Here is a 22,861-nt window from a genome sequence, read left to right as displayed (position 1 = left end):
AATACACACACAGAGAGAGAGAGAGAGAGAAAGAGAGAGAGAAAGAGAGAGAAAGGTTGTTGTGGTGATAAAACCTTGTTTTTTTTTTTCTTTATTTGGTGGCTTTTTTTTTCTTTTATTTAATCTTAAGTTCTCTCTTTTTTTTTTTTTTTGTGGGCATACCCTTTATGCTGTGGTCCGTGCCTATTTATCGTGTTTTTTTTTCTTTTCTTTTGAGTGGCATTCTTGATTTTCAAAGGGATGAGTTGTCATTTTTATTCTCTATGCATTTTTCTTGCTTTTGTTCTTGTGTAGTACCTTTGAAACTAAGTTGGCAGGTGGAAGGAACGAGCAGCACACCAACACAGGAGAAAACGAAAAAGAAGAAGAAAAAAAAACACGAAGTGGGAGAAGGGTGAGATTCGATAGAGTGAGGGGGGAACAAGAGAACCGGATAAATACACAAAAACACACACAAACACAACCATCCTAAAAGGACAAGATTAGAAAATGCCGTCCCCTCCAGCCCCACCGCGCATGATAGATCGCCGCCACGTCTTTGGCGTGTGCGAAAAGGTGAAGGACGGATTTCAATACCTCGATGACACAAATGTCGTCTGGGTGTCTGGAAAGAGTCTTGTCATTTTGGACACGCAGCTTGGCACACAACAGTTGATTTCTTGCACACCGACTTGCCAGTCGGTAACAGCTCTGGCGATATCTTACAATCACCGGCTGTTGGCTGTTGCGGAGAGCTCCAAGTTTCCCTGCATTGTCATCTATGTATGCGATCCGAGTGGAAATCCAAAGCTCAGGCGGAAGAAAGTTCTACAAGTGCCTGACCTTGGCTCCACAGAGTACATCTCACTTGGTTTCTCTTTGGATGGGCGGCATCTCATTTCGCTTGGTGGTTATCCCGAGTGGAATCTCGTTTATTGGAATGTTGAACGGGCAAAGATAATGGCCACCTGTGCCGTGCTTGATGAAAATGAGCTCGCCTCTCGAGATAAGCGTCTGCTTAATCAGTGCAGTATTTGCCCAAACGACTTCTCTCTTGTTTGTGTCTCTGGTCATGGTATTGTGAGATTTCTTTTGTTGCGGGATAATCAACTGCGTCGCGCCTCGGGTGGGCTGCGGGAGCCCGTGACAAATTACATGTCCCATATTTGGATCCCGACAGAGAACCGTCTCATTCTCTCCACGGAGAATGGTGATCTCATTCTCATGGAAAATAATGAATACAAATACCCGCTTCCAATGTCTCCATCAGATGGGGTTTCTATCAATACGCTCATAGCGTATAGCAAAGGATTTATATGCGGTGGTGACCTGGGCCTCATTTATATTTTTGAACGAACAGACAATAAGGAGATGTACCGCAAGGTGCGAACTTTTAAATTCAACAATGATGCAGAAAACATGGGGCCGCCGAGTGAATTGATTCCGGTGATCCTTTCTCTTGCACTCTCACCCCCACCTGCGGAGGAGTATGTTTCCTTTATGACCAGCACGAAACAGTTGTACTCTATCAACCTCCCCAATGCCGACTTTTTCAAGTCTGACGAACGGGTATTTGAACCTATTGGCCAACCATTCCATTCCGGGGCCGTTATTGCGGTGGATGTCTCCGTGCAGCGTCCACATGCGGTGACTGCTGGTCGTGATCGCTGCATCTTTTTGTGGAACCTTATCACAGGGGTTGTGGAGTTTCGTAAACGTTTTTCGTCCGATATCCACAGTATCGCCATGCATCCATCAGGGCTTCATCTTTTGGTGGGGCTCACGGATGGGCTTCGCATGATGAATTTATTTCACAACGATGTTAGAGAATTTAAAAACATTGGAATTCGCTCTTGTATGGAGTGCCGTTTCAGCACGGGCGGCCAATTCTTTGCGGCGGCACACGCTACAACAATTCATGTATACTATACATACACATGTGAGCTGCTGGGCCACTTGCGCGGGCACAGTGGAAAGGTGAAAACCATTTTTTTTGTCCCTCCAGATGACACGAGGTTGGTCTCTGTGGGGCTTGACGGCGCTGTCCATGAGTTTAATCTCTGCGATTTTCATAAGGTCAACGACAATGTACTCAAAGCCATGACGTATAACTGCGGTCTGGCTGATGTAGGCACCGTATGGACTGCCGGCAATGATCAAAAACTGCGTCAATTTGATCGTACAAAATTGCAGCCTGTTGCCGAGTACGACTTGCAAAACGCCTCATTGTACTCGATGGTCATCAGCCCCAGGCTGAAACTACTTATTGGCGGCGCCGAGGATGGTACAGTGCGTGTATTCAATACGTACCTTGGTGAGAAACTTTCTGGCATGGAAAGGGAGCGGGAAAATGGGGGGGAAATTATGATTGAATCACACAATGCGCACTCCGGTATTGTAACACGTCTTGCTTTGACGTTTGACGAATCGCTAGTTGTCAGCGTGGGTGAGGACGGTGCCGTGATCTTCTGGGACGTCGTCGCCCCATACCGAGGGCCGCACAAGGAGGTGGAATATTCACGTGAACTATTCATGGCAAATAGCGACTTGGAGGCGTCCACAAAGACGGTCTCAGCACTTGAAGCAGAAGTGAATGAGCTGAAGCAACGGATGCAGCAACAGCAGATTAAGCGCGACAGAGTTCACGAGGAACAATTGCTGAAACTGGAGCAGGAGTATGCCGACGAGCAGGCGCGTCGCCTCGCACAATACGAGGCACTTAAGGCGGATAAAAACGAACAAGCCATTCAATTTACAGATTTTATGGCAGAGATGGAGACGAAGGAAAAGGAGGCTTTAAAACGCACAAAGGAGGACTACAGTCTCAAGATTCAATCCCTACGAGACCGCGCTGACAGACTGAGACAACTGATTGACGAACTTCAACATGAGCAAGACGCCCACCTTGCCGAGGTTCGTGAGGTTGCCGCAAAGAAGCGTGCGGAGGACAATGAGAGACAGCGAAAGGTGTTAAAAGAGCTGGAAGAAGAAAATCATCAACTTTTGATGGAACGGGATGAGGATACGAAACGTACCGAGAACTATTGCGCTTTGATTGAAGATGAAACAGACGTGGAGGTCACTTTGCTGAAGGAGGACGTCGAGAAACGTCGCAAGGAGCAGGAAGAGGAGGTTGCCACCTTGCAGGCCAACAACGATTTGCTTCTATCGCGAGAGAACATCATAAGGGCCGAACTGGAGGCGGTTAAGGCGGATGTGCGGGAGAAGCTCCGGCAACAGTCTACATTGGAGTCGCAGATTGAGGCGGCAAAGCGTGACATTGGGGCCCTCACACAGGAGTTTAAAGACCGTGGAGAGACGATTGCCGAGAAGGAGCGGCGTGTGCTTGACCTCAAGAAGAAAAACCAAGAGCTGGAGAAGTTCAAGTTTGTGCTGGAGTATAAAATCAAGGAACTAAAGTTACAGATTGATCCACGCGACGAGGAAATACGGCAGGCGAAAAGTCGTCTGTCGGAGATGGGAAAAGAGGCTGATAATTACACACACAGCAACGAACATCTTGTGCTGCAGATCCGCAACCTGCGGCATAAGAAGGCAGGGCAGCAAAAGGAGCTCGATAAGCTTGCGGAAATTATGCGGGGCTTTTCGGAGTACCTCTCGCGCCTGTGGACGGAGCTCTCGTGTCTTCGGGAGGAGACGAATCCGCGCAAACTGAAGGAGTTTGCCAAGATGCTTTTTGACAAGTACACCTCCACCAAGGCGGTTGCCGCGAACAAGACACTTGCCTCTCGCACAGCCGCAGATGAGGTGCGGGAGTACAATCGTGAGCGCGATCACCTTGAGCGGAACCTTGCAGGGCTGAAGAACAAGGTGAACAAGGACGCGGAGAACAATCGCACCGACAAGAATCGTATCACCACAGAGAACGTCATTCTCATCAGGGAGATCAACGACTTGCGGAAGGAGGCACGACGGTTGGCTGAGAAGGCGGGTGCCTGGCGACAGACGGAAAAGTGTGGCGCATCCTTGCAACAAGAGGAGACGAAACGCGAGCTTGCGATGCAACGGGCGGAATTGAAGCGTCTGCGCGCCTTGGCGAGAAAACTGGCAGAAGAGGCACGTGAAAAAGGAATCACGTTAACGCTCCCTTCCTTGACTGAAAGTAGACCGGGGAGTTGAGTTGTCATCGATGTATTTTTATTTGTGGATTGTGTTTTTTTCTTTCTTTTATTTTTTTTCTCTTTGGTTGTTTCTCTCTTGTTTATGTGCGTGGACGTGGACGTGATTGTTCATTTGTGACGGTGTGGACTTTCCCCTCCCTCTTTTGGACATTTGTCGTTTTTTCCATTTTGGCCTTTGTTTCTCTGTTTGTTTTTTTGTTGGTGTTTTATGTAAAAAAATAAGAAACACACACAAAAAAAAAAATGAGATTTTTTCTTATTATAAACAAAAAAAAAAAAAAAAAAAAAACAGGCCGGGGGACAATTTTATGTTGAGGCCACTTACCACTGTCCACTGCGGTGTGTGTGAGTGTGTGGGTATGCCTGTACACGTGGGAGGAAAGAGACAGAGAGATATGGAGGGAGGGCAGCAATAAAACTGACACATACAGATGTGAATTTTCTTCTCCGTCTACTTTCATTTATGAGCACACTTATCCAAGCATGTGTATCTCTCCCTCTCTCTCTCTCTCGATATATATATATATATATCTGTGGGTGTGTTGCAAAAGACTCTCATTTTTTCTTTTTCTTTTTTTTTCTGCCTTTTTCTTGCGGTCTGCAGCTTTTCGTTGGCGATGTTTTTCTACTCCGGCCTTCGTTGCTGCTTCGCCGCGATGGCGGTGGATGCGGCGCGTCGTTACGCGGCAGAGCACCATGATGAGAGGGAAGATCACGCAGCCGACACGGCGTTGTGGCTTGACGACACCGCTGCTGAGCGGCGGGCGATGGAAGAACACATCCGCAGCCCCGCATACAAGGAGTTGCACCGCCCGGCACTAACCAACGCGGCAATGGGGCTCTACGGCGGCGAGCCCGGCTTTGAAAAGGCACATCGTGTGTGGGTTGACCCGGACAGACCACACATGAAGCATATCTACAATCAGACGGCCCTTGCGAAGAATCTTCGCTACGCCCGCTACGGTTACTTTAAGCGCGACATGCACATTCTTGACATTGACAAGCTCGTCCGTCATGCACGTATGCTCCCAACACCGGGTCGTCTTCTGACGGACTTTTTGTATCAGCGTGTGCCACTACCTGACAAAAGTTGCGCTGCCCTTATCCGCTTTCAGCGCCAACAGATTGAGATGTTGGAGGAGTGGGAACGACACGCGAGCTTTCAGTGTGCTGCCGAGATGTTTGAGCGTTTGATTGTAACAAATATCCCTCCAGTGGAGGTGGGCGTGGAGACACACGCGGAGATGGTGCTCTGTGCAGCCGCAAGCGGCAAGTGGGAGGAGGGATGGGAAGTGTATACGCTTCGGGCGCGCGAGATGGAGGCAGAATCTCCCGGTTCCTTTACCCTTAACACGTACTTTTTTGATGCCGTCCTGACGCTCTGTGTTGCGGCTTCTCGTGTGGATGAGGGCATCTCGATTATGGAGGAAGTCATCACGCGGAACTTGCGGCCGCGTGCAACCATGTTAGATAAGGCCATGCTCTTGTGTGCGATGGGTGCCGAAAGCATATCTAAGAGGGAGGAAACGGAAGGCGGCACTGAGCAACAGCTACAGTTGGAGCGGAAGAAATTTGAGCAACGCGGCCTTGAGCTTTGGGCTCTCTTTGATTTTTACCAACTTCCACGTTCAACGGCGTCTGTTTTGTCGTACATGCGTATGTGCTGCGCCCTGGAGAAACCGACACTTGTGCTGGAGGCACAGAGTTTTGCAGATACGGCTGGTATCCTTCTCTCTTTGGAATGCTTTTACTGGTTGGTTTACGCCCTTCGCGGAGTTACTGACTTTGGCGATTACATTATGGATGTGTTTTCACAGTTAACCCCGCGTGGTCTTACACCGGATTTTGTTCTCTTTACTTTGGCGTTTATGCACTGCGCGTTGCAGCGGGATGGAGAATTGGCACTTGCCGTTTACGACCAGCATTTTATTCACATGAATATAAATCCCACTCCAGAGATGACACTTCTTTTTATTCAGTCATGTGCTCATTGCGAGGAACCGCGTGTAGCGATGCTGGAGCGCTGCGAGAAGATGTTACTTCGTCTTGAAGAGGTGGGAAGTAGTGTTGACTACATTGTCCTGATTTACGATCAGTTTCTTGAGCTGTGCGGCCATTTGGGGGCGGTGGCTTCGGGATTTAGTATGTTGAAGAAGCTTGTGGGTTTGGGCAAGCCTCTCACAACACGGATGCTGAACTCCTTGCTGCTGGCCAATGCGTACGCCACGCCGCCAAATGGGTCAATTGCCATGACGGAGGAAATTGTGAGGCTATTCTCTCTTCTAAAGCTGCCACCCAACAAGGACACCAGCATTTGTCTCGGGTTTTGCATTGAGACTTTTGGGGACTCACCGTCCTTGAATGCCTTCAGCGCTATCGTACATGCAAAATGTGAGTCTGACGATGACGCCTCTTTATACGATGAAGATATTCCCATATTACAAGTACCGCCAAACGAACTTCGTCAGTTGCGTACCGAGTGGAAGCTTCGACCTCGTGACATGGTGTTGCGCCGTTTTGGACAGCACACGAAGTTTAAGGGAAAAGAAGCTTTGGATGTGGGCAGCATGCATGGCAGCGTCGTCCCTTTTGGCCGCACACCCGGAGAGCGGCTCGTTTAATTGCTTTTATTTCCCCAAGTTTATATATATATATACAATACTTCTGTGTGCGCATATGTGAATGGCTTCTTGAATTATAGGGCTTTTGAGGAGTGTTGAGGAAAAAAAAAAAGAGAATAAGAGAGAGAGAGAGAGAGAGGAGGATGAGGAAGCCGGCGGAAGTTTGGATTTATTTCTTGTTCTTTATTGCGTCGTTTCTTTTTTTTTTCTTTTTTTTTTTCCTGTTTTCCAACACTTTTGCTGCCATTTTTTTTTTGCTTTTCTGCCTACATCCCGACCGAATTTTTTGCTTGCCCGCCCCCCTCTGCACACACACACACACAAATGCACACACAGAGTTGGGAGTGAAATGCTGCAATGGGAGTGGCCCAAGACATGGCCGACGGAGAGCAAAGAAGTGATTCGGATCTCCATTGAGAGGGCCATCCGCAAGGCCATGTCGGGTGGAAAGAACGCGCAAATTCGTGGCGTTGTTAGTGTGGACGAGCTAAACTTGGGGTGCATTCCGCCGGAAATTTCCTTGAATGGAATTCGTGAGCTTTCTGTGGAGCACACCGCCATCATGGTGAAGGTCCACTACCATGGCGACTTTTCGATGCGGCTGCGAGGATTAGAGATTAACTTGGACACTGTCGGGGCGAGCGCGGAGGAGGCCGATGCAAATTTTGCACTTCCCTTTTTTTGCCCCTTTGAGATGACATTGCGGGACATTCAGATTGATGGAATGGTCTCCATTGAAATCTTTCATGAACTAGAAGAGAATCCGCAGTGGGAGCAGAATTCTTCATTGATTTTTCACACAGAGGTGAAACCGAGGGTTGTTAAAAATAATGTTCGGCGTCCATCGCGCTCTGTGCGTTCTTCTGGCACGAATACTTGTCTCGGTTACGGGGCTCTTCTTGCTGGCGGTGGCCGTCGAGGAATGCGACCACCAGGTGCGCTTGAAACAACAGAGGCGTCTTTACCCTTGCTGGATGCAGATGGAGCCACTGACGGTGTCCTGAAATCCTCCTCTCCGGCACGTAACAGTGTCCCGTCATTTGCGGATATTTTGGAAAAGAAGGTGATAGTGAAGCGTCGAATGATGAAACTGCAGTTATTTGGTGATCCACTCAAAAAATTCCGTGTGGTTTCAAACTTTGGTACGGTGCCCGGGGCGAACAGCAAAGTGGAAGGCACTGTTAGAATGCTTATCAAGCCTGCCATTGAGGCACTCATGGAGGAGGGCATAATCTTCACGCTATAGTCGCTAGCGTATATATATATATATATATGGGAGAGTAAAGTGGATGCTTAATGATTCTCGCTTTCTTCTTTCCCGTGTTTTTTTCCCTAGCTCTTCCATCACGCAGCGCCGCCATTCCAGTAGTACTGGGGAATTAGTGAGAGAAGAAGAGGGATTTCCTCTAGTATGTACGCTTGCTTCCCATTCGTGGTGAGTTTATTTCCGTTGGATATGTCGCAGTGGTGCATAGGGCGCTGGGTCTGCGGGACCAGGGAAATTGTTTGTATTTTCTTGTGTGCGTTTTGTTAGCCTCATTTTTTGTTATTATTATTATCCATCAGTCTTCACATCACACGGCGGGGCATGTGCTTCCGGCTGCGCAGGTGAATTGTGGATTCTTTTCCTTTTATCTACTGGAGGAGGAGGGGTGAGATGGCATACACTCCTTTTTTTTTTTTTCCTGTTTCTTCTGCTGTTTTTTCTTTTTGTTGGAGGGGTGAGGGTGTGAGTCACTCGTCTGGAGCAATAGAAAAAGGAGAGAGAGAGAAGGGCGAAGAGGAGGATTTCCCACTCGCGTAAGTTTGGGGCACGTTGCTTCAGGGAGTTCCTCCAGCTGCACGGTTGTAATATTGTATAGGCCTTTCATCCCTTTCCCCTCTGGAGAAAAGGTGAGGCATGCCGCCTGGTTTTAATCGTGTGACTGTGGGCGTGCGGGTCCGGCCAAAGTTGGATGACACGGTGAATGCTCTTCAAAGATCCGAACGCTACGAGCCAATGGCTTGCTCGCGGTATTCTGACACGACTCTTCGTGTGTGGGATGGACGGCCAGCGATAGACAGTCGGACCTTCTTCTTTTCCTACGATGCTGTCTTTGACGAGGATACACTCCAGGAGGAGATCTACGACGAGCTTGCAATGGACGTGGTGGATGACGTGCTCCGTGGCACCAACGCGACTATTCTTACATATGGTCAAACGGGCAGTGGAAAGACGCACACGGTTCTCGGTAGGGTGAAAAAAAGTTCTGTAGGGGATGATATCATCACCAGCGACACGGGTATTTTGTTGCGTGCCCTGCAAGACATTCTGCACCACGCAGAGATTAACAGAAACAAATTCCACATTGTTGTTGGCCTTTCCGCTGTGGAGATTTACCTTGATGAGGTACGAGACCTGCTCTCTGACGAGCAACAACCCACTGCTGTTCAAATGTCTCTTGTGAGAGATGTGGTTCGCTTTGGAAAGTTGACATATGTTTCCATCTGCTGTCTTGAGGATGGCCTGAGGGTGTTTCAGAGGGCGACGGCAAGGCGGATGCAACGGATGACATCCGCCAATGACACCTCATCTCGTTCGCATGCAGTCTTTACCATCGAAGTCTTTCAGCAACCCATCACATCCGGCAGTGCCCAACCATTAGATCTCTTAAAGTACATATCTATGAGGGAGGCGGCTCAGCTCGCCCAATTGGAAGGAAAAGCACCACGGATGCATTCAAATCCGATGTTTCCAACGGCTTCTCAGCAACTTTTTGGCGAGGAATATTCCCCAGTGATGCACAGTAAACTCTCACTTGTTGACTTGGCGGGCAGCGAGAAGGTGCGCAACGCCAACGTAAAAGGCGATGGATTTGACGAGTTGAAAAGGATCAATGCGTCTCTCAGTGCGCTTGGGAATGTTGTGCACAGTCTGCATGAGGGTTCAAGACACATTCCGTATCGCGACTCGAAACTGACAACTGTCCTTCGCGACTCCTTTGCAACGGCAAGTGCACGCGTTGTTCTTATCGTCAATGTGAGTCCCACCACCCTAACTGTGGACGAGACACTTTCCTCCCTGTACTTTGCCGACAAGGTGAAGGCGATGAAGCCAGATCCACGCAGTGGTGGATCCGATGAAAACGATATGGTCTGCGAATATTTGTCTTTGCTTCGGAAATACGAAGCGTTAATTGCCGATGTGCACATTGCGGGCGAAATACACATGTTTACTGCCCCGCAAATTATTCCACTTGTGGCTGATGATCAATACAATGTGTTGTATGACCCGGCTTTTCACTTGAGGAGGCCCGAATGTGAGATCCGCAGAATGGCGGCGAGTATGATGTGCGAGGCCTTCAAGGCAAGTGCCAGCGGAAAAAATCAGAGCTTGGTGGAGCAGCAACAGATGGAGGCGGAAAGGCGGTTGCTGCGGAAAGAAATAGTTACAGATTGGAAAAAGAGGTGGAATAGTGTGTGTACTCAGATTGAAAATTTTTCAACGCAAACAGAGGGTCAGGGAGACGCTGAGGAACGGGCGTTGATGGATGAAGTGAATATGTCTTTAGCTCAGGTTGAGGACGCCCGAGTTATGCGCTGTGGAATGCAGAAGAAGCATCAGAAGATTGCCGAATGTCTGGAGGAGGCGGGGCACATACTGCGTGCTTTGGAGGAGAAGCTAATGTGTGCTGACGATGCTGCGGTAGATCTTGTCGCCGCCGATTCAACAGCTCTGGAGCCGAGAGAGGCTCACCTATTAAACCAAGGGGAAGAATCATGGGCACGACTCTCCGAGTTTGCCGCATGTGCAGTTCAGTCTGCCACTCTACGCGATGACTTGTGTCGTTTGATGTGCGAAACCCAGCGACTTTCCGGGGAACTGGCCAGGCAGGAACAGCGGCATCAATGGCAGTGGGGAGCCGCACCACAGCCACAGAGCAATTACGATTGGTTGCGCCACGTGGTGTGCGACATGGCGGGCAACACGGTGGGGACATCACTTAAGCCTGAAGAAGAACATCGGCACGGCGACCCAATGGCACTTGGGAGCCACCCAGTTTTCAATGACGACTCAGTACCTCGACCGCACCAGTACTGGAAATCCCAATCTGTGGAGGGCAGTGATGCAGGAAAGAAGTGTCGTGGTACGCGGTTTGATACGGCGGAGCTGCTGGAAGACATTTACTCTTTTGTGAAGATGGGCGGGAAGGTGATGAAGTACTCGAGAGGCGGCTCGCCACACCGCCGGCTTCTGTATGTGGATGGGAAAGCGGGTAATGAGCAGCTCTCCTGGTCTGTGGCAGGGATGCTGGGACGTGAGGACCGGATTCCGTTGCGCAGCGTCAGGCAAATACTCCTGGGGCGACCCTGTGCGTCCACTGGATCGAGTTTGTATTATACAAGCTGGGGTGTTGTGTTCCAGCAGGAGAACAAGACGAAGATCACAGATTTTGCTTGCGATACTGTGGCCGAATTCGAGACGTGGGTACTAGGCATCAGTCAGCTCACAGGAGTGAAACCCACTTTTGGCGAGCCAATGATGATACAGTCAGAGACGGAGGCGAAGTGGGATGCGCTCAGCGAGAAGAAGAGGGCATTTTGTGCCGAGTGGCATATCCCACCGCCGGTGTTTATTGAGGCGGAGGGACAAATTACGAGCCGTGGCAAGCGTTCTCGACACTCGGGACTTCGATTGACGCCGGGGGAGTTACGGAATCTTGTAAAACTAGACATATTCCGCGCCTCCGCCATGTGGCTACACTTTTTTACTGAGGGTCTTGTAGTGAATGCAACGAACACGCTTTACTGCCACGTTGAACTACGAGGGATGCCGAAAGTGATGCCAAAAAGGATGAAATCTGCCACGAACGCTGAGTCGTGTGATGGCACTTCATTGAAGAGCATGCCTTTGTCTTCCGATAGAAGGGAGACCGAATAATGCCAATTCCTGTTTTTTTTTTTTTTACTTAAACTCTCTCTCTTTCTATTATATATGTATGCATATGAGTTAGATATAATGGTGTGCCCAGGTACTTGACAGTCGAGTAGAGACATCTATATATTATTTGTATTTGCCTATATAAATAAGTGTATCTATAGACAGAAGACAGGCGGATTTAAAGGCGTTTATTTCTTTCTCTTATTATTATTATTATTATTCAATTATTTATTTATTAAAACCCGATGCAAAATAGTTTTATTATTATTATTATTATTATTTTTCTCTTTTTCTTCTGTTTTTTAATACAACACGTGGATGTGCTTCTGTAGTAATCGCCATCTTTTTTTTTTTAAATTTTTGTTGACCTGAGGTTTGTAGGTCATGCAGGCCCCGAGCGAGGACGATGTTGCACGCAAGGAGGCTCTTAAGCGACGTGTGGAGGAACATATGTTGTGGAAGATGACATTCTTTCAGAGCAGACCGCCTCCACCGTTTATTCCGAAGTGTCGTCGCCGCCCTGAGCCTATCGCCAATGCCCCTGTTCATTCCTTTTATAAGCGAGCTCTGGAGATTGTGAGTGCTGAAAAAGAGCACATGTCATCCTTCTGCTCCTCCGCCTCACCGCCAACTATGACGAAGACGGAGCCACCGGAAGGGGATGGAGCAAAGAGCAAACAGGACGTCTGGAAGCATAAAATGATGCTCGAGATGGAACGCCGCAACCCATACACTGACATCAACATCCGCACAGATCCCCGGAGCACCGTGGTGGTCTCTAGTCTGCATCCCAAGTCTTTAGAGGAGGACATACGTTTGTTTGGGGAGCAATTCGGCCGGGTGGTGAGCGTACGCCTCATCTGCGACCACAATGGGAAGAGCCGCAGGTATGGCTTTGTCCAGTTTGGCTTGGAGGCGGAGGCCCGAAAGGCGGTTGCACACAGCCGCAAGCGTCGACTACATGGACACGCTGTAGTGATGGAAATGGAGCGTGGGCGGCTGGATCGCGACTTTTTGCCGAAGCGCCTTGCGGAGGCGAAGCGTCAAATTGAAGGGTCATCGTCGTTGTGTAGCGACAAACGTCAGCGTATGGAGGGAAGCGTCAAGTGTCCGCCAGCCGTCGCAGCGGGAAGAAGTTTGCCCATCCCGGTCTCTGATACTCGTGACGAGGTCGATGCCTTTCTTGACGACATTATGAATCTTACGTGAATCCCCCTCTTCTTTTTTTGTTGGTGTTTTTTTCTCGTACCCTTTCCCCCGCTCTCTCTCTCTCTCTCTCTCTCTCTGTCTGTGTTTGTGCATGTGTACATGTATATCGGCCCGTATTCCTACGCCGAAGACTTTGTGTGAGCGGGGTTGTTGGTGGGTGTAGCGTGTAACCCTTTTTTTTTCTACTTCTGCTCTTTTTCTCACTCAACATGGTGCAGCTGAAGGTGAACGTGCGTAATTGGTTGGGGCCGAAGCGAATCTCAACTATAATTTTTATTCATTTATTTTTATTTTTATTTTTAAAGTGTTTATCTTTGAATTTTCTTGCTTTCCCCGCGTGTTTTTTTCTTTTTTTTTTGTGTGTGTGTGTGTCCGTGTGCTTGGAGGGGAAAGAAGAGGGGAGGGGGAAAACATGCACGTCTATTCCATTCAGCAGATACTTGAGGTGCGGTCTATGTACAAAGATGCGCCGTACCCGGGCTTTTCTCTTGAAGAGGCGTGTCGGCGGAAGAAAATGACGCAGACGAAACTTGTGCGAGGCGCCAACGCGTGGGTTGCTCGGGGCTCGGCGAAGACGACGGAGGAGTGGGTGGAGCGGCTGGTGCAGGGCTCACTCAATAAACTGAGCACGGCGAATTTTGACGACATGGTGGCGAAGCTCCAGACGGAGGTAATTTTTTCCACGAAGGAGACACTAAACATAGCGGTGAGGATTATCTTCAAGAAGGCATTGGATGAGCCGGAGTGTAGTAAGTCATACGCGGGTGTCTGTTACAAGCTGGCGGAGTTTGAAGTAGGACTCACCGCCGCCAAACAAAAGGCGGAGGGCAAGAAATACTCCAAGCTGCGTAATGCCGTAGTCAGCATTGCACAGGAGGAGTTTCTGAGCAGGCGGAAGATGCCGTCGATGGAGGGGCTCACGGAGGAGGAGATGGAGCTGCGGCGCACCACCTTCATGCGGCGCAAGCGAGCGAACATGAAATTTATTGGAGAATTGTTTATGCACAAAGTCCTTTCTTGCAACACAATGATGAACATTATTCAAACCATCATGCAGGAGGCAGAAAGGGGAGGATACCCCACAAGCGAAGACATTGAGTTCCTTACAGAACTCTTTTTAACCATTGGCGAGAGTCTTGACGCCGTGCCTGAGCTGCGTGTGAGGCTGAACGGGTACTTTGAGCTTCTGGAAAAATTGAAGGACCAGAAGGAGGTTTATCCCCCACGTATTCGTTTTAAGATGCTCGACCTCATTGAACTTCGCAGTAAATTTAACTGGGAGCGACGGGCAACAGCGGCACCAAAAACTTCCTCTCAGACGCAGCGGGAACCCACACGGGTGACGGACAAAGTGGTTGCCACACGCTCCTCGATGAATGCATCGTCCAGTGGAAGCAAGAAGGGAAGGCAAGATTCCGTTTCTGATCCGGCCTCACAGCAAGCAGCAGCTGCCGCAGCAGCGAAGACGTCGATGGGAGAGGCGGGTGGTCGCAGTTGGAGCAACGTCGTCAAGTCGCCTCAGTCGCCACGGGATGCTACCGTTGCGCGGGCCGTTGAACCGGTGAATTTTGAGGCACGTGTCCGGTCCCTCTTTCAGGAGTGGGTTGCCGAGTGCTCCAACGACTTTATTCCGGAATGGATGAATGAGTTCCGTCACTGCCAGCGGCATTTTGACTCGGAAGATGCCCTTTGCAAGGCGGCGGCAGAAGTGGTCGTACGAGAGGCGTGCATGACCACAAAGAAGGAAGCTCAGCGGGAGGCGAGCAGCTTTCTTATCGTAGGACTCTTCCTGGAAGACGATGAGGTTTTGGACGGCTTTGCCATGGCGTTGGTCTCCGCCATTGAGGAAGGGATCTTGGAGGACGTGCCGAAGTTTAGCGAGCGCTTTATCAACATGCTTCGAATTACTTCTGGCGAGAATACCGTTGCGGATGTGTATTATGACACGGCACGCGTGTTGTGCACGGCGTATGGTTTGATGCGGGAGCCCGATGAGATGGTGCTTGATACAATGATGGAGTTCTGGGAGAAAATACCCCGCCCAGCGACGGACGAGAACGCCGTCCTGCCGCTTCAAGTTGTGCAGTCCCTGGTGGAAATGTCAACACGCGGGCAGGCGCCACTTACTGGCCGCATCATTGCCTCGCTGCACTCCATTGGCCTTGTACATGACGAGACAGTGAGGGAATGGCTCGCAACCCCACACGAGGAAACGAGCGCTGAAGTAGTCGAGGCGTTTAAGAAGGCGAACAAGTGAATAATAATAATAATAATCAAGAGAAAAAAAAAAAAGAATTAGTTTTTTTTTTTTTTTTTTTTTTTCATTGGACTTGGCCCAATCAAGATGCATACATGCAATGAAAAAGGGACGATCCCTATACTTTTTCCGCCACCCCACTTTTTTTCTCCTCCACCTCATTTATCGCTGTCGTTGTTGTTGTTGTTAACGGGACTCGTGCCATATATTTCAACCATGCAGAGTTTCCCCGCCACTTTGGGCGTGTATGTGTGTGTCACGTGCACGTGTGTGTTCGCCGCATTGACGTGCGTTTTTCAATGAGAGGCGACATCGTGTACGGGAGGGGGGATGGTCACCGGGCGGGAAGAAGAAGAAGAAGAAGACATGCGGGCCAAAGCCCTGTCCAATGAAACGAGGCATAAATGACAGGTGGTGGGAAATTGAAGGGAGGGGGGTAAAAGGGGCGATGACGCACGCAAAACAAAACAAAAAAAAGGAAAAGCGATATTCCTCTTTTCTCCCCCCCCCCCCCCCCTGTGGTTTAGTTGAAAAAAAAAAAAAAAAAAAGGAGGGGGAAAATTACGCATCCGTGCACGTACACTTACAACAACAAATGAATGGAAAAAAGAAAAGAAGAAAAAAAAAAGAAAAAAAAAAAACAAACAATAAACAGCACGACAGAGAGCCCGTGCTAAGAAGAAGCAGAAGAGGAAGAAGAAAAAAAAAAAAAAAAAAAAAAAAAGGAGGAGGCATGAATGAATTACCCTTCTGTGGTTGAACGACGCTTAATTACCAGCTGTTAGCTCTTCTTGCCATTGCGCTTTTAGGAGCATTATTATCATTATTATTATTATTATCGCCATTGCTTTTGTCATGTGTCTTTCTTGGATGTTTCTATTTCTTCTTTCTTATTAAAATTACTGCTGTTGCTGGTGGTGACAGGGTCTGAAGCAAACATTTACACGTAGCATAAATTATTTAGATAATTAAGTGCATAAACATATTATTATTATTATTATTATAAATTTATTTATTTATTTATTTATTTATTTTTGTTAGTAACTCAGGTGAGGGCCACACGATGAGTTTGAAATTTCTTCGACACCTTATGACTGGTGTGGTGGCTGCTTCAGTAGGCATTTACAGCTGCTGCTTTGTCGTTCGTCCCGGGGAGGCTGCCATCCTTTACAATAAGATTACTGGTCTTAAAGATTCGGTTTACGGCGAAGGCATGCAATTTCGCATTTTGGGCCTGGATGACATCAAGATGTTTAACGTTCGTGTCCGGCCTCGGTTGCTGCAGACCATGACGGGCACAAAGGACCTTCAAATGGTAAACATTCGTCTACGTGTCTTGTTCCGCCCACAAATTGAGCGACTGCCGCAGATATATCGTACCTTTGGAATGGACTACGATGAACGTATTCTTCCTTCCATCAGCAATGAGATCTTGAAGGCAGTTGTGGCAGAGTACAAGGCGGAAGAACTGATTCAGAAGCGTGACGCGGTCTCTGCACGCATCTATCAGCTGATGCAAGAGAAGGTGGCACAGTTCGGTCTTGTCCTGGAGGATCTTTCACTGGTGGACATTCAGTTTGGCAAGGAGTTCATGATTGCCGTGGAGCAAAAGCAGGTTGCTCAGCAGGAGGCGGAGCGTTTCCGTTACGTGGTTCAGGAGAATGAACAGAAAAAGCGGGCGGCTATTGTGCGGGCGGAGGGCGAGGCCGAGTCAGCGCGTCTCATCTCGGATGCGATCAAACGTTCTGGCCAGGGCCTGCTGGAGCTGCGGCGTATTGAGGCAGTAGTGGACATCGCATCGCAGCTGGTGCCGATGAAGAATGTGACTTTCGTCCCAACCGATGCCAATTTGCTGTTTAACATGAAGAACTCGGGTGGCTGAGTGTGGGCCTGGAAAAGGTGACAACTCTCGTTTGCTGGCGACGCGTCACCGGATTATGAGGAAATGGAGCATAGGAGGAAAAGGAAGAGAGGGAGAGAAAGAACTCCTCGCCCCACCAACCGAATTAAAAGGAAAAGAGAACCAAAAAAAAAAAAAAAAAAGAAAATATGCATGGATGCAGTCGTGTCTTTTTTCCTTATTATTGTTATCATTATTATTATTTGACTGGTGGCTAGGGCGTCCGTTTTTTTTTTTTTAACATCAATGTGCCGCACAGCCGTGGGTGGGGTGGGGGGTTCAAATTTTTTTTTTTTTTTTGACTTGTGCCGTTGCTTGTCGAGATTTTTTTTGAGGCTTGCACGGACCGTCAGAAGCGAGGGTGCCGACAACTAACAACAGATCCGTTTGTTTTGCAAAAGATGGAGGCTGCGTGTCTTTCTTTCCCTCACTTTCTCTCTCTGTGTGTGTGTGGTGCCGCACAAGAAAAGGAAAATATATTTAAAACAACGGTTTACTTTTTTTTTTTTTTTCCTCATCTTTATTTATTTATTTATTTATTTATTTATTTTTATGTGTTTGTGTTTGTCTCGATGTGAAAGAGGCTCCCTTTTGGTGGAAAGGAAGGTGTGGAGATAATGCCGACGCTGGAAGTGGCGACGCTTTTGGGCCAGCACCTTGGCGATAAACTCCGTGTAACCTCCGCGATGGTTGTGATGGACCGCATTGTTGTGGTAGGCACCGATGCAGGCTGCGTCCTGGCCTTTTCGCAGCCGAGCAGTGGTACGGAGGTGGGTACTGCTGGCGTCTGCGTGTATGCGCGGGCTCTCCATCATGGTCCGGTGCACTGCATGTGCGCCTCTGCCTCCCACCTTGTGGCCTCCGCCGGTCACGATGCGGCGCCCGTGGTGCAGCCGGTTTTAAATCTCCTGACGAATGGAGTGGCGCAGACGGACCGCCTCTCCGGCCACACGCTACCGTTAACGGCAATGACTTTTTTCTCCTCGGGGAACTGGCTAGCGACGTGCGGCTTAGGCGGCCGCCTTATTGTTTTTGACACAACGACCCGTTCCGCCCTCTGCGATGTGAGCGTTGGGTTTTCTGTGCGCTGCCTGGCTCTCTCGCCTGACGAGACAACCTGTTTTCTCGGCGGCACACGCCTTGCTCGCGTTGATTTGTACCAAAATACTCGTCCTGTCGAGCCGATGATCCGGCGGGAGCACCCGCTGTGGCTTCAGCATTACTCGTGGTCAAGTAATGGCGATGAGTTTGTGGCGGAAGCACCGGACGATCTTTTTATTGCGCGTCTCACTGTTACAGAGGACCGCCTCACGGCAGTGTTTCGACCTCGTGGTGGGAGTGGGGCGGATTACGCGATTGCTACATGGAGACTTGGTGCGGGGGACTTTTGGTTGTCCCGCGACTTTTGCCGCCCGGCGGATAAAATGCAGATGGGGGATGGGGAGGAGCGACTGCAGTGTTCATCCTTCCGTGATATATTTTTTGAAGAGCCAAAGGGGGATGCGGCACCGGTGATGCAGGCAAATGACGGATGGGACACGTGGCGGCGGGCTCGTGTGCGGTTGGTGTGTGGGCCGCCCCTTCTGACCCTGAAACGTGACGAGGGTCTGGCCGATTGCCTGTTCTCTGCACTGAATGATACACCCGCCGGCCGACTGGCCTACGAGGAGGAGCGTGGACGTATATTGCAGGCGGAGTGCGATGAAGTTGTGCGCCTCCTGAAGGCTGCGATGCGTCGAGATGGAAGAAAAAGGGGACGCTCATCTGCCGCGGCGTGAAACAATGGGGAGCGTTGGAGAGGAATGTGAAGGCAAAAAAAAAAAAAAAAAAGAATTGAAGGAGAGAAAGAAGAAAAAAAAAATGAAACGGCTTTTTTAATGTCTTTTTTATAGTCTCTCTCTGTGTGTGTGTGTTTGTACGTCAGTTTTTAAGCAACTGTGGGAGGACGCTGGCCTGTCTCTGCCTGACGTTGCTCTCTGCGTGAGAAAAGGTTGCGTAAATGACTTTGGATGTGTCTTTCTTATGGCACCCACCTCTTATTTATATGCACATGCGGGTATCTAGATATATTTAGATATATTTACCGATGCGTGTGGCTGATCCCTTTTCTTTTTTTTTTTTTGTTCGTTTTGTGTATTGTCGTCATTTTGTCTCTGAGGCTGCAGGAAAAACACGCACACACACACACAAGTGGAGCGTAATAAAAAGGCAGTGAAAGGGGTTGGTGGGAGCCACCGATGGCGAAGGACAGCGTGGCTGCTTCTCCCAATTTATTTGCATTGGTCGGTCGGGATGTGGCGAAGCAGCTCTTGGAAAAGGCCAGTGGCCTGGTCGGTCTTGCACGTCTTTCTGACGCGGCAATTCGCCACCTCGGCCTCGATGACGCGACTCAGTTTCAGCGCGCCAGGCACCTTCATGCTGGTTGTATTGTGGAGACGCCCATCTTTGTAGAGTTCTTTGGCAGCGACGAGGTGCGGGCAGATGACCTTCAGGCGGCGAAAAAGGCAATTGCCGTTTTGGCCCGCAAGTGTAGCATCATCGCAAAGGCAGACCTCGCGGGCGGCTCTGCGTCTGGCGCGCTCGGCGAGGCGGAGCTAGAAAAAGTGCGGCACAGCTTCGAGCTGCTGCTGGCGGAGGGAAAAGTCAACGCCACCGACACGCAGGCGCTTCCTGTACCACATGTATTTGTGCGGGGGGAGGAGGCGAAGAAAAAACGCGGTGGGCGTCGGGAATTTCGAAAGCAACGGGCACAAAAGGATGCTCCGAGCGCTCTTGAGCGTGCCGTGTCGCACGTCAAGATGGGCGTGAGCGAAGAAGAACAGTTGCAGACGCTCATGCAGCGCAGCGATGTGCGGGCGCAGATGCTGAAGGGGCTGACAAAGGCACCCGAGCAGCGAAAGCGTCCACGGGATGCGAATGACGATGAGTACGATGACTTGTTGCAAATCCGACTGTAAACTCATTGCATGGCGAAAGGTAAACAAAAACAAAAAGAGGAAAAACGAAGGAAGAGTGGTGGCGGATGGGGATGGAGTTTACGACGCCATACGCCGGCAAGAGGGCAGGGCGCTGGGTGGCGTCATTCACGCAGGAGGGCCCATGGGAAACACATCGATTGGTTTTCCGCTTCATTGTACATGAAGCACACGCTTTGGGCCGTGGCTTTGTTACCTGGAGAATGTCGACACGGTCTCACGCAGTGATATTTTTACGGGCACACTTGAAGTTTTCTTTCTTTTTTTTTTTTTTTTGTGGAGCCGCGAGGAGGTCGTATGGCGTAAATGCGTCGAGCGTAACAATCGCCATACGAAGCGTATGGGCCTTAGCGGATTATTTGTGTGACCCACCGCTCATGGCATCAACGCGGCGTTCAGCGCCAACGCAGAGAGAACCTCCTCATTTTGATTTGTTTGGAGGAGAAGCGGGAGGCCATTGTGCAGAAAGGAGTTTGGGGTCTTGCCTGAATTCTTTTTTTTTTTTTTTTTTTTACAGCCTGCCGTCTGTGACAAGGAGGAAGAAAGAAAAAAAAAAAAAAAAAAAAATTAGCCGGAAGAAAATAAAAGCAAAACGGCGAGTGCCACTATGGACCGCGCCTTCGTGAATGCGTCAGCGGAATACTCCCCATTGCACGGCAGGGATTGGAACGCGGAGTTCCAGTTAGCGTGGGAGATGGACGACAGCACGATTTCTCAGGCGGAGGCCCGCATGGAGCAGCTTTGCCGCGTTGAGAGGGAGTTTGTGGCCGAGGCGACGCGCACTGTGAAGCAAATTGTGATGCTGGACGACGACGGGCCACGGGAGTTGCCCAAGTTTCTGCAGTGCTACCGCGTCGACAACATCTTCTTCCGCGTCCTGCCCGACAGTCGCTCCGGGCGCAATTACGTGGCGTCGCTCCGCGGAGTACTCCAAAGCCGCACGCGCCTCCTGACTGTGCCGCTTTCATGTATGTTTTTCTACCGGGGTATGCCGGTTCTGGCGCAGGCTCTTGTCCCGATGCCGCGGGAGCCAACTCGACTGTACGGTGCGGGCTCGACAAACAATCAGGAGGTGGTGGCGGAGATTTTGCACATGGCGGAGGCTCTTAACATTCCTTTGCCAAAATCCATTCTGTGCGAGGTTTACGAAGGGCTGGATGCCCGTTGGTACTGCACTTTGACAAATATCACCACAATGTATTTTGCAGGGAGTTTTTCATTGAGGCACACTTTAAAACGTCATGAGATGCTTGTTTTTTCTTCACTTGTGACGTCTGGGCCGGAGGACGTGTTTTCTGTCATGCATGCCCCGCCTTTTCTGGATGCGCTGGCGAAATTGAAGGGTGTGGTCCAGGCAGAGGCGCAGAATAAACTGTGCGACATTCTTCACTTTTACGGTATCAATTTTTGTTTCTTGAAGGAAGTGCTTCAGGCGTTTTTGTTGAGGCGGGGCGCGGATACGGAGGGGGTAAAGGCTTTGGAGAATTGCGTTACTATCGAGATGTTTGCCAGGACCATTAAGCAGGAACTTTACTTGCGTGTTCAGGCGAACCGAACGGCCTACGATGGCCTGATGCTTCAGAATGATGTTGCGCGCTACATCTCATGCGGTTTGGATGCCGGGCATTTCAAGCAGGAGTTTCTGCCCGTGCTGGCGCGCAAGTACAACATTGGGGCCTCCGACAAAAGCATAATTGCCATCTGTGACAATGTGCGTCAATTGAAAAGACATGACATCTTTGCACGTCTTGCGGTTCTTATTGGCGCTCGATTACGCGCTGAGGAAACATCATTGGGGGAGAAGTTTACGTGGCTGCCGGAGGTTCATGCTCGTGTTTTGCCACCAACTGTCAATCCCAAAATTGTACAGGCCCTTGCTCTTCAATATAATGTTACGAAAACGACGAAGAAACATCTGTATGCATTCTGTTTGCCGCTGCAGTCGAAGTCGGCGCGTTGGGAAGGGGATCTGAAGACGGCGCTGCGGTATGCACTTGAGGTGGCAGCTGCGGAGAAAGCACGGCATGGCGAAGTGGGCCTTCCTTACCTTTACGCCCTACGTGAAGTTTGCGAATTGCTGCTGAGCGAAGACAACATTGAATGCATTTCTGACGGCTGCAAGCATATTGACACCCTGTTAGATGGGTTTGACAAGCAGTCTGGGGCGCTTACTCGGATGCGTCGCCACATTGAATGTGCATGCTGGTTCTTGGGCATATCTGGTATTGTTGACCTTAGGAAAAAGGCGTTGCATCAATTTTGTATTGCCTCACGTTTAGCACCCGCTGAGATTCGCAGTGACTTTGGCGCTTGGCTCTACACTCGTCCCTTTTTAGGGATTCTCCGCTGCAAACAAATGATGCGGCCGGAGCGATTTGTGGATGTATCCGATATTGCACGTGACGCCGAGCAGTTGGCACGTATTGTAACCCCTGTGGACTACTTTGTGGAGTACCTTTGGGAGCTGGGCATGGAGCTGCAGTGCGACGAGAAGTACGAGATGGCCTCCGAGATACTCAAGATTGCATTCAACATGCTTCGAAAGGTGCCTCGCTCGGCCTTGGACTCTGGGATATTAATGTACGACCTCATCAACGTGTGCCGTGCGTATGATCCGGCAAGGTACGGGACGTACTGTGACGTGCTTCTCAATTCCCTGTCTGAATCGCACAGCAAAGAGACGCTTCGGCATGGCAATTCGCTGCGTCCCAGTTTGATGCGGACTTAAAGTCTTTTTCTTTTCTTTTTTTTTTTTTTTGTCATCGTTTTCGCGTTTGTTTTTATTCTCATTTTTGAATTGTTTTTTTTTTTTTTTTTTTTTTTTGTCGCCCAAATGAGTACACGTACTGTGCGAGGC

General features: G+C 49.6%; 10 protein-coding genes across 10 annotated transcripts, besides 32 other annotated features; all 10 read left to right on the top strand.

The window, feature by feature from the left end:
• Window positions 1-7,372: part of a sequence feature (haploid, Esmeraldo-like haplotype) that runs on past the window's edge.
• Window positions 12-55: a microsatellite.
• Window positions 76-152: a sequence feature (A-rich).
• On the top strand, window positions 490-4,119 carry Tc00.1047053508837.170 (hypothetical protein, conserved; the record flags this gene model as incomplete). The annotated part of the gene is made up of 1 exon (XM_812918.1): window positions 490-4,119. One exon carries the CDS (start codon window positions 490-492, stop codon window positions 4,117-4,119), a length of 3,630 nt encoding a protein of 1,209 aa, XP_818011.1.
• Window positions 4,154-4,199: a sequence feature (GA-rich).
• Window positions 4,385-4,410: a microsatellite.
• Window positions 4,739-6,742, top strand: Tc00.1047053508837.160 (hypothetical protein, conserved; the record flags this gene model as incomplete). Its single annotated transcript, XM_812917.1, has 1 exon — window positions 4,739-6,742. One exon carries the CDS (start codon window positions 4,739-4,741, stop codon window positions 6,740-6,742), a length of 2,004 nt encoding a protein of 667 aa, XP_818010.1.
• Window positions 6,862-6,881: a microsatellite.
• Window positions 6,937-6,962: a microsatellite.
• On the top strand, window positions 7,092-7,988 carry Tc00.1047053508837.154 (hypothetical protein, conserved; the record flags this gene model as incomplete). The annotated part of the gene is made up of 1 exon (XM_812922.1): window positions 7,092-7,988. The coding sequence occupies one exon, from the start codon at window positions 7,092-7,094 to the stop codon at window positions 7,986-7,988; it is 897 nt and encodes a 298-aa protein (XP_818015.1).
• Window positions 7,373-11,260: a sequence feature (heterozygous, Esmeraldo-like haplotype).
• Window positions 8,414-8,457: a sequence feature (A-rich).
• On the top strand, window positions 8,643-11,663 carry Tc00.1047053508837.147 (kinesin, putative; the record flags this gene model as incomplete). Its single annotated transcript, XM_812921.1, has 1 exon — window positions 8,643-11,663. The coding sequence occupies one exon, from the start codon at window positions 8,643-8,645 to the stop codon at window positions 11,661-11,663; it is 3,021 nt and encodes a 1,006-aa protein (XP_818014.1).
• Window positions 11,261-11,483: a sequence feature (haploid, non-Esmeraldo-like haplotype).
• Window positions 11,484-11,901: a sequence feature (heterozygous, non-Esmeraldo-like haplotype).
• Window positions 11,865-11,884: a microsatellite.
• Window positions 11,902-12,377: a sequence feature (areas merged during assembly that could not be assigned to a particular haplotype. This can correspond to areas where the two haplotypes were merged or to regions with more than two copies in the genome that were merged during assembly.).
• Window positions 11,922-11,944: a microsatellite.
• On the top strand, window positions 12,048-12,872 carry Tc00.1047053508837.140 (U1 small nuclear ribonucleoprotein, putative; the record flags this gene model as incomplete). The annotated part of the gene is made up of 1 exon (XM_812916.1): window positions 12,048-12,872. One exon carries the CDS (start codon window positions 12,048-12,050, stop codon window positions 12,870-12,872), a length of 825 nt encoding a protein of 274 aa, XP_818009.1.
• Window positions 12,378-22,861: part of a sequence feature (heterozygous, Esmeraldo-like haplotype) that runs on past the window's edge.
• Window positions 12,924-12,953: a microsatellite.
• Window positions 13,142-13,174: a microsatellite.
• Tc00.1047053508837.130 (hypothetical protein, conserved) lies at window positions 13,285-15,129 on the top strand (the record flags this gene model as incomplete). Its single annotated transcript, XM_812915.1, has 1 exon — window positions 13,285-15,129. The coding sequence occupies one exon, from the start codon at window positions 13,285-13,287 to the stop codon at window positions 15,127-15,129; it is 1,845 nt and encodes a 614-aa protein (XP_818008.1).
• Window positions 15,172-15,194: a microsatellite.
• Window positions 15,475-15,494: a microsatellite.
• Window positions 15,733-15,774: a microsatellite.
• Window positions 15,823-15,853: a microsatellite.
• Window positions 15,943-15,968: a microsatellite.
• Window positions 16,113-16,133: a microsatellite.
• Window positions 16,136-16,163: a microsatellite.
• Tc00.1047053508837.120 (prohibitin, putative) lies at window positions 16,193-17,011 on the top strand (the record flags this gene model as incomplete). The annotated part of the gene is made up of 1 exon (XM_812914.1): window positions 16,193-17,011. The coding sequence occupies one exon, from the start codon at window positions 16,193-16,195 to the stop codon at window positions 17,009-17,011; it is 819 nt and encodes a 272-aa protein (XP_818007.1).
• Window positions 17,138-17,177: a sequence feature (T-rich).
• Window positions 17,208-17,233: a microsatellite.
• Window positions 17,549-17,579: a microsatellite.
• Tc00.1047053508837.110 (hypothetical protein, conserved) lies at window positions 17,647-18,807 on the top strand (the record flags this gene model as incomplete). The annotated part of the gene is made up of 1 exon (XM_812913.1): window positions 17,647-18,807. One exon carries the CDS (start codon window positions 17,647-17,649, stop codon window positions 18,805-18,807), a length of 1,161 nt encoding a protein of 386 aa, XP_818006.1.
• Window positions 18,842-18,890: a sequence feature (T-rich).
• Window positions 19,267-19,986, top strand: Tc00.1047053508837.100 (hypothetical protein, conserved; the record flags this gene model as incomplete). The annotated part of the gene is made up of 1 exon (XM_812912.1): window positions 19,267-19,986. One exon carries the CDS (start codon window positions 19,267-19,269, stop codon window positions 19,984-19,986), a length of 720 nt encoding a protein of 239 aa, XP_818005.1.
• Window positions 20,256-20,280: a microsatellite.
• Window positions 20,495-20,517: a microsatellite.
• Window positions 20,544-20,571: a microsatellite.
• Window positions 20,612-22,732, top strand: Tc00.1047053508837.90 (hypothetical protein, conserved; the record flags this gene model as incomplete). The annotated part of the gene is made up of 1 exon (XM_812911.1): window positions 20,612-22,732. The coding sequence occupies one exon, from the start codon at window positions 20,612-20,614 to the stop codon at window positions 22,730-22,732; it is 2,121 nt and encodes a 706-aa protein (XP_818004.1).
• Window positions 22,737-22,828: a sequence feature (A-rich).

Source organism: Trypanosoma cruzi, genomic scaffold, assembly GCF_000209065.1.
Source record: "Trypanosoma cruzi strain CL Brener 1047053517073 genomic scaffold, whole genome shotgun sequence".
NCBI lineage: Eukaryota > Euglenozoa > Kinetoplastea > Trypanosomatida > Trypanosomatidae > Trypanosoma > Trypanosoma cruzi.
This window is presented reverse-complemented; position numbering and strand designations above follow the sequence as displayed.